General features: G+C 38.8%; 1 protein-coding gene across 1 annotated transcript; it reads right to left on the bottom strand.

Annotated features, from left to right (window-relative positions):
* Positions 1–2915: 2915 nt before the first annotated feature.
* LOC128612654 (actin, alpha skeletal muscle 2) lies at positions 2916–6883 on the bottom strand. The gene is made up of 9 exons (XM_053632988.1): positions 6748–6883; positions 5533–5680; positions 5295–5423; positions 5056–5166; positions 4896–4980; positions 4198–4359; positions 3755–3946; positions 3428–3609; positions 2916–3141 (listed from the first exon to the last, which is right to left on the bottom strand). The coding sequence occupies exons 2-9, from the start codon at positions 5659–5661 to the stop codon at positions 2998–3000; spliced, it is 1134 nt and encodes a 377-aa protein (XP_053488963.1). The 5' UTR covers positions 5662–5680; positions 6748–6883; the 3' UTR covers positions 2916–2997.
* Positions 6884–9154: the final 2271 nt, after the last annotated feature.

Here is a 9154-nt window from a genome sequence, read left to right as displayed (position 1 = left end):
TCCATCACCCCGCTGCCTAAGAAATCTTAGACAATCAGTGTCATGCCTCAATGATTACCGCACTGTCACACTCATCCCTATTGATCATGAAGTGTTTTGAAAGACTGGTCATGGCTCACCTCAAAGCACTCATCCCACCCACACTGGACCCTCAACAATATGCATACAGACATAATCACTCCTTAGATGATGCAATCGCATTCACAATTCACCTGGCCTTCTCACACTTGGAAAACAAAGATTCATATGTTAGAATGCTGTTCACTGACTTCAGCTCAGCATTCAATACAATCATCCTACAGACTCTTAATGAAAAACTGTCAGCACCTTGACTAAGCACACCAATGTGCAATTGGATACTTGACTTCCTGAGCAACAAACCACAGGTTGTCAAAATCAACACACAGACCTCCCAACCCATCACACTAATCACCGGTGCACCACAGGGCTGTTTACTGTTATACACCCTGCTGAATCGTGATTGTATTGCCAAACACCAAAGCAATAGCATCATAAAGTTTGCAGATGACACCACAGTTGTGGGGCTCATCAGCAACGATGATGAGACAGCATACAGGGATGAGGGGAACCAACTCATAGACTCAAAACCTCAAAACTCATAGACAACAATCTCTCCCTGAATGTCAACAAGAGAAAAGAGATGATTGTTGACTTCAGATGCACCAAAGCATCTGATCCATCAGCCAGTACTAATCAACGGCACAGAAGTTGAAACAATGCAGACCTTCAAATTCCTGGGCCTACACATCTCCAACAACCTGACATTGTCACTGAACACCTCCTCCTTAGTAAAGAAGGCCCAATAACGCCTGTATTTTCTAAGGAGGTTGAAGATAGCTGGCATGTCCCCCTCTATCCTGACTGGCTTCTACAGCTGTGTCATTGAGAGTGTACTCTCCAGTTAAATTACCATCTGGTATGGAAACTGCTCAGCATCTGACAGACAGAGAGCCCTGCAGCGGGTAGTGAAGATGGCACAGTGCATCACTGGTACCAACCTTCCTGGCGTTAAGGAAATTTACAACACAAAGAGTGTGAGGAAGGCAACCTCCACCAGGAAGGATCCTCCTCACCCATCCTACAACTGGTTTAAACCCCTCCCGAATAAGAAGTATTCAGGCCAGAATGTCTATACTGGTGTGGTCGGTGTGGGTGCAGGGTGGGTGGCCGGTGTGGGTGCAGGTGGAATCAGGTGTGGCTTCTGCTTGGTTGGAATGAAAACCTGCACCCACACCGGCCCTTTCCGGATAATATTGCCCACCCCTGGTCTAGACTCAGGAACATTTTTTTTTCTGTCTTCTGAACTTCTGAACAGCCATGTCTAACTGTGAAAACCCCCCTCCATATGCCCCCCACCCTATTCCCCGCCACCCCCAGCCCCCAAAGGAATGTGATCATAACCCCCAACTGCACTACAATACAATACAATACAAAGAATAGTATGACTCTACCCCATGAAACAAGTGCAATATTATTCTAGGCACATTTCTAGGTGCAACAACTGTATAAATATTTATCCACTTAGTACTGATACATTACTGTATTTTTTTTCTTTTTTTTTTTTTTTTTTTTACTCTATGTATTGCCTCCCCACCGTCGGCATTTTATACACCACACACACACACACACACACACACACACACATATATATATATATATATATATATATATATATATATATATATATATATATATATATATATATTTCATATATTCCCTATTTAGCTTGGTCCAAATTCGATGTCAACATTTTTATACATGCCACAGTCCAGGGAAAGATATTCACTTCTTAATTGTATAATGCAATATACCTGTCTGAAAGCGTTTGCAGTCATTATGTTTCTCTACTTATTTATTCAGGGTTCTTTTATTCAATCATTTTTCCCCTTTTGTATATAATCTTTATACACAGGCATATTTTTACTATGTTTATCTTTAATTATATATTTACCACATTTCTCTATAGCCTTTATAGTAAAATATTTGTCATAATATGACTTTGAAGCATATAACTCCCTAACAAATCTATAGTTCAATCTAGTACCTATCAATGTAGTGAATCTGTCACAGACACTTTGTATTTATCAGGACAGTTTCAACTATTATCATGCTAGTTAAGGTTTAAGAGCTTAGGAATAAAACTGTTGCTAGTTAGCCTTAGCTAATGTTCTCTCCCTTCCTTGTTTTCTTGGTTACTTGGTGAAAGAGGCACCAATTTACATATTTAGAATCAGGGTATGATTTGAAGTAGACATCTTTTTCTTTTGTGATTCTTGCTTGTACTTTTCCTTGATATGTTAAATAAACTTAAGAGTGTGTACTTTTAATGTTTCTTTACTTGTATTTAAGTAAAGAATTTGAGTACCTCTGACTATAGAGTCACTTTGTGAATGGTTACCTTATTTTCAGTTATGAATCTTGTGTTTTTGCTGGCCAGACATTCTGAAACTCAAAAATGGCCATTTCTTGTAAACTGCATCTTAGTGCCATCCAGCTGTGGACATTATGTACATTTTGGTAGGAAGAGAAGCTGAGTTTAGTGACTCATCCAGAAAGAGCAACACTGTGTTGCTCTGAATTTAATGTCATTTTAACAGTTTCACAAAGACTTTGTAGAATATGGTTAAACTGATTTAATAGTCTATGATGCGCGAGATCAATTAAATGAAAATACTTTTTAGGTTGGCATACTTGATGTAGTCCAACTGCATTGTACATGAACATGTTGTATTAGGCAACCTATAAGGGCATCAAAAGTTTAACTTATTATTTCAGAATGATAGATTTTTAAATACTCCAGATTTATATGTAAATGTATATGTACATTTGTAGTATTACTGTATGTCCAATGACAGATTAATTTTGAAATATAAGAGCAATAAGTGGAGACAAAACACTGTCATACTGATCCACATTTATTACAACATAACATGTATATACAGTAAAAGAGACAGTACAAATGGAAGGGGTGCTGGTTTAGAAGCACTTCCTGTGGACAATGGAGGGGCCGGCCTCATCGTACTCCTGCTTGGTGATCCACATCTGCTGGAAGGTGGACAGGGAAGCCAGGATGGAGCCACCAATCCAGACAGAGTACTTACGCTCAGGGGGAGCAATGATCTGGAGAAAAAGAAGATTTGTTGATTTTAGCCTGATGTTAAAGTACATTTTATCATTAAACTCCACTGCCAGTAAAGTATTAGAGCTTGACTTACTATTCACAAATGCTAGTGAGGAACAGGTATCGCAAATCTTATTCTATTCATGAAGCTGCCTGGTCACTAATCCCTTTCATGCTAATAATTGTTAGAAACAACATTTTTGGCTTAAGACTTTCCTTATTAACGAAAACTTATTTGGCAACATGTAGTAAGTGTTATATCCTCTAATGTCAATGTCCTCTTACCTTAATTTTCATGGTGCTGGGGGCCAGAGCAGTGATTTCCTTCTGCATACGGTCAGCAATACCGGGGTACATGGTGGTACCACCAGACAGGACATTGTTGGCATACAGGTCCTTGCGGATGTCAATATCGCACTTCATGATGCTGTTGTAAGCGGTCTCATGGATACCAGCAGACTCCATACCTGTGGTTTAATAACATTTCAGTTGGCAAATAAGCAAAGGTACAGGGTATGTGAATAGAATTGACGAATTAATAACTGGCCATTTTGTCATTTTACTCTAAAATGGAAAAAATCATTACCATCTTCATATAGAAGTGGAACTCACCAATGAAAGAAGGCTGGAAGAGAGTCTCAGGGCAACGGAAACGCTCGTTACCAATGGTGATGACTTGACCATCGGGAAGCTCATAGCTCTTCTCCAGGGAGGAGGAGGAAGCAGCGGTAGCCATCTCGTTTTCAAAGTCCAGAGCCACATAGCACAGCTTCTCCTTGATGTCACGCACGATCTCACGCTCAGCTAAGAGGGGCAAGTTTCAGAAAAATGATGAGTGAACCAAATGTACAACCTTCACAAAATCCTACCCTTTGAACAAAAAGCAAAACAAAACAGTATATCCTTAGAAAAAAATGGTTCCTCAAGGATTCTTGGAGTCCTTAAGGGCTAAAGTTGCCATTATATCCAAAAACACTTTTAGGTTTGAGTTTTTTAGAGACTTTCTAAAAAGCATAATAAATGTGAAACATATTTGGTTTGGTACCACAACTTACCAGTTGTGACAAAAGAGTAGCCTCTCTCAGTCAGGATCTTCATCAGGTAGTCAGTCAAGTCACGACCGGCCAGATCCAGACGCATGATGGCATGGGGGAGAGCGTAACCCTCATAGATGGGCACGTTGTGGGTGACACCATCACCAGAGTCCAGCACAATACCTGCAGGGGCAGATTTCAGCCACACATGCCTTCTGTCACACCAAAGTCCCTCAGAGAATGTGGCACATCATAAATGAGCCATGCTGCTGACATCAGTGACCACAGGTGCAGCTTTCATTCCAGGACAGGGGTTATTGCTAATTCTATAGAATGTACTGCTCAATTGTCATGCTGTCTGTTAAATAAGCTGCAGTGCATGTTTAATTGTTCTATGTATCAAAGAAAATGTTTTCAATGACAGCAGGACAATGAGAACTTATACAGAGCTCTCACTAATAACATTATTAATTACTCAGTAATAACTCTAGATTTTGTCTCTATAGAGTCATAAGAATGTTGTCTATGGTTACATAATGATTAATTATTTAAGACTAAATTCTGTTATCATGAGCCAGTTACATATATGCCTTGACCTGACTAGATAACATTTTGTTTGACTTTAGCATGATTAATTTTAGCATTCAGTAACCTTAGCATATTTATATATACATTCATACAGTAGTGTAGATTGAAACTGCATTACTGCTAATACTGACCGGTGGTACGGCCAGAGGCGTACAGGGACAGGACAGCCTGGATGGCTACATACATGGCTGGGACATTGAAGGTCTCAAACATGATCTAGAAATGCAGATTAGAAATGTGTTAATGTCAGCACACCTAAATGAAACAAAGTGAAGCGTGGTCATGGAGTACCTGGGTCATCTTCTCCCTGTTGGCCTTGGGGTTGAGGGGAGCCTCAGTGAGAAGGGTGGGGTGCTCCTCAGGAGCCACACGGAGCTCATTGTAGAAGGTGTGGTGCCAGATCTGAAGGGAATTAACAAACATGGTTCCACTCTATGCAATCAAACATGTGATATTACTTTGTAGGATACCCTAAGTTGACAGATAAGTTACATGGGGAAGCTTAAAGGTTGCTCTCTCTCTCCACCCACCTTCTCCATATCGTCCCAGTTGGTAATGATGCCATGCTCGATGGGGTACTTGAGGGTCAGGATACCCCTCTTGCTCTGGGCCTCATCACCAACGTAGCTGTCCTTCTGACCCATACCTACCATCACACCCTGTGGGAGGAAAATAATTCACTTTGAAGGTAACCATGTATATTTACAAGTGTATTTAACAGTCCAGCTGAAGATATGTGGTAGATTTTGTTGAAGGAAGGTGGTGTACCTGGTGGCGGGGTCTTCCAACAATGGAAGGGAAGACAGCACGAGGAGCGTCATCACCGGCAAATCCAGCCTTGACCAAGCCAGAGCCGTTGTCGCACACGAGGGCGGTAGTCTCGTCGTCGTCGCACATGGTTGGTTTCTGAGATGGTCTGTGGAAGGAAGAGATGACATATTTATGACAGGGACAAATGCTTTCCAAGTGAACATAATATCACTTTACTAGGGGGCCAGGAGTGGAGCATGAAGTTCAATAAAGCCTAACTAAAGCAAAAAAAAAAAAACCCTCACCAGTTTGTCTTGATGAGATGAAGCAAGTAGAGCAGTATTGATATTGGAAATGTTTACATGTTATCTATTTAATACTTAAAGCAGTATATAAGAAAGACAAGTTATACTATGTTTAACTAAGATTTGGATTTGAGTCATTCTTTGTTGGTTTTACATCAAACTGTGGATGCATAAAATAACAGTACGACTTATTTGATATAATTGTCTCATCAAACTATATAGTACTGACAAAAAGACAAGAATAAATAGTGAACTAATGAACTTGTTGACCCTCATTTTCTCCGTCCCCTGTTGGATCTTCACCCCCCATTTTCCTGAAAGGTTAATGAAACTGTATCTCCATAGCCAAGTGGTTCAAGATTTTCAGTCTGTCAATGTAAAGCCAAAAAAGGGACCAGGCTGAAGCCTAGATGTCTATTTTAAGGCCTATGCCTCTTGCTGTGTTAGGCCTGTAGTGTTTCTTCTCTCATGCTGCTTCCTATCTGAGGTTGGTGCCTGTTCAGCAGCTGTCATCACATTTTAACACCTTGGTTTATGTCACGGCCTCTGTCCCCTCAATTCCGAATGGCTTCATTCATGACATGCTGTGCTGTTCTAAGAAAATGTATCATGACAGCTCAATTTATCAAAATCCTGTATTTTGTATAGTAAATAAATAAGTATAAACTCTTAACAGCTTTGTAATTGTCATCCTCAGCCAGGATCTCAGGCTTGTGATCTAACTTTGTTTTAAATGCAATATATGTCTTAGTTAGAACTAAATGAATAAAACTTTACTAATTGCTGACATTTGTGCCTACTCCATTGCACCTTTGAGCCATCTAGTCATTATTAAAACATTCCTATTATCACCAATTCTTAAAAGGATTCAACAGCCTGTGAATATATTTATGCACTCCTTACTAAACCAACATCATCAAGCACTTACCAAGTTGTGTCGCGGGACTGATGCTTCCACTGGGACAAAGTGATCGGTGAGACAGCTCCCTTTAAATAAGACTCAGGCAAAGGGGTCTGGGGTGGAGCGTTGAGTTCGCAGAAGCCCAAATAAGAGCTTTTGAAAAAAGAGAGGCGAGCCCTCCCCATCACTCCATGTATCTATCTTGATCAGATGAAGCAACTGGATCCTTCCCAAATGGAGCAGCATTTCCTTGGAAATAGCAGCTCTGCCAGACATAAAACTAAGATGGATGATAGATGTCAAATGCTTTAATTGCAAATGCGTTAGTGTTTGTTCTATGGGCCAATCTTTTGCTCTACAGAATATGTTTTGGAAGTGGAATTTTGTCTAATTATAGTTTAAGAATTATAAGTGTAATATATTTGTAATTGTAATTATAGCGTGAGAATCCTACTATTACTTCTAATCTGAAATCTCAGTGTACTAAACTGAATTATCATATTATGCATATGTTATGAAACATATTATATTAAATTCCAAAAAATAAAGTTTTTTTTTCTCAATCATTCATTTAATAATGAAGTACTTCATTAAGTTTCAGGGTAACTGAAACAGTTGACCTCTCGGCCTCCCACCAAGACGGGAAACTGTATATGTCAGTAAGTCGGCTGACTGGTATGTAGTCTGGAACCCCAAACGTGGATAACAGCTGGAGGGGGGTAAATCCTTTTGGCTTTCTCCTGCTTACATGCTTCCTGATTGGCTTGGCTGTATGGTAGCAAAACTCTGATTGGTTGAAATCTCTCCTTTTAGGGTTATGGTGGGAAGCAGGTGTTGTAAGGGAGATACTGTAGAAGTGAGAGTGAGAGCAGGGCTCCTTATTTGTGTTGACCTTTACAGCTCCAATTAGCATATGTTTCTTTGCTGATACGCCTTATAAATGCACAAGTTTGACATCTACATCTGCATATCAAAATCTTTCCTATAATGAGATTCTGGTTAAAAAAAAAAAATAGGCAAGCTGGTGTTCAAATAATGGAAGATCTTCATTTGTCCCTCTGTTTGGTGCACATATATGAAGTGTACTGCATTATTATTATCTTATTATTAAACCATACAGTTCAGTACTAAAGCTAGATTACCTTCTAAATCGAATTGATCAAATTCAGTTCACAACTTTTTATTATAATGAGACTTTTTGTGTATAAACCAAGCAGAACTCTCAGGTCATCAGCTGCCAGGTCATTTTTGTCATTCCCCAAATTAAAACTAAAATAGGTAAAAGTGCTTTTAGTCATTAGAGTCTTACTTTGAGGCACACACTGCCTGATGACTGTGTCCTTTTTAGAAATATGCTTAAGAGCTTCCTTTTAATGCAATACTTTGACTCTATGTGACTCATAATATGTTGTTTTCCAAAATATCTCATTTGCTATTTTTTATTTACATTTTTATTAACTTTCTTTTTTTATGATCACCAATCAGTATTACACAATGCTTTTCTTTAAAGTAAGTTTGTGTTTTACTATTTCTTAGCATATTTTGTGTTTTATGACATGAGATGGGAATACACCCTGGATGGGACACCAGTTCATCACAGGGCACGGTGCAGACACTCATTCACACATTCATTCACAACTAGGGTCAATTTATCTTAGCCAGTACACAAATTGGCATATTTTTTGGTGCTGGGAAGAAACCAGAGACCAGAAGGAAACCCAGACAGACACGGGGAGAACTTGAACTCAACAAATAGCGGACTGATATCTACAGCATGTCACAGACCTCTGCAAGGGAATAACAGATGGTATTAAATAAATAAATAAATAAATATCATGCATGGCAAGGACAGACATACTACACTGTAGGTTTAATCCATAACAGATCTACAACTGAGATATTTATATGTGGAAAAATTAACCCTAATGTAGCCTGAGTAGTAATACATACTTGTGTGGCAACTATTCGCTAAATTATAGTCAAATAAGGTGTTAGTTACTTGACCCTTTTTCTTTGCTTAGCTACTTTGCTTATGACTGGTCATAAAATCAGGGCATTGTCAACTGGAATAAAGTTGATTTGATGTTGAACCTTCAATATATATATATATATATATATAATTTCATTAATAGGACATCTATTTTTTGAAGAAAACCATTCAATCCAGTACAGGTCATTTTGACCCCCTTTAAGCATTCTTGAAGGTTTTTTGCTTCATGCATTGTAGGGTTAAATATCAGAAATCTAAAAGGTGTGCATTATACCTGACACCTAGATGAACACTGTACAGTTGGTTAAATGACTGTAAGTCATTCCCTTCAAATGCTATTGAGCTTTAAAAAATTGTATATTTTGTGTATGGGCCCATTCTGTAGTGAAATACATTTCAATATTTATATATGATTATTAGCTTATTTTGATAAATATCAAAAAT

Source organism: Ictalurus furcatus, chromosome 9 (genome assembly GCF_023375685.1).
Source record: "Ictalurus furcatus strain D&B chromosome 9, Billie_1.0, whole genome shotgun sequence".
Taxonomy (NCBI): Eukaryota; Metazoa; Chordata; class Actinopteri; order Siluriformes; family Ictaluridae; genus Ictalurus; species Ictalurus furcatus.
This window is presented reverse-complemented; position numbering and strand designations above follow the sequence as displayed.

Bases quoted from the DNA above. Each gene is read 5' to 3' on its own strand.
- LOC128612654 (XM_053632988.1), bottom strand. From the start codon at position 5,661: ATGTGCGACGACGACGAGACTACCGCCCTCGTGTGCGACAACGGCTCT. The intron at 5,167-5,294 runs GTGGGTGGAGAG...AATTCCCTTCAG, and splicing joins ACTGGGACGATATGGAGAAG to ATCTGGCACCACACCTTCTA. The intron at 4,360-4,895 runs GTCAGTATTAGC...CTGCCCCTGCAG, and splicing joins CGCCTCTGGCCGTACCACCG to GTATTGTGCTGGACTCTGGT.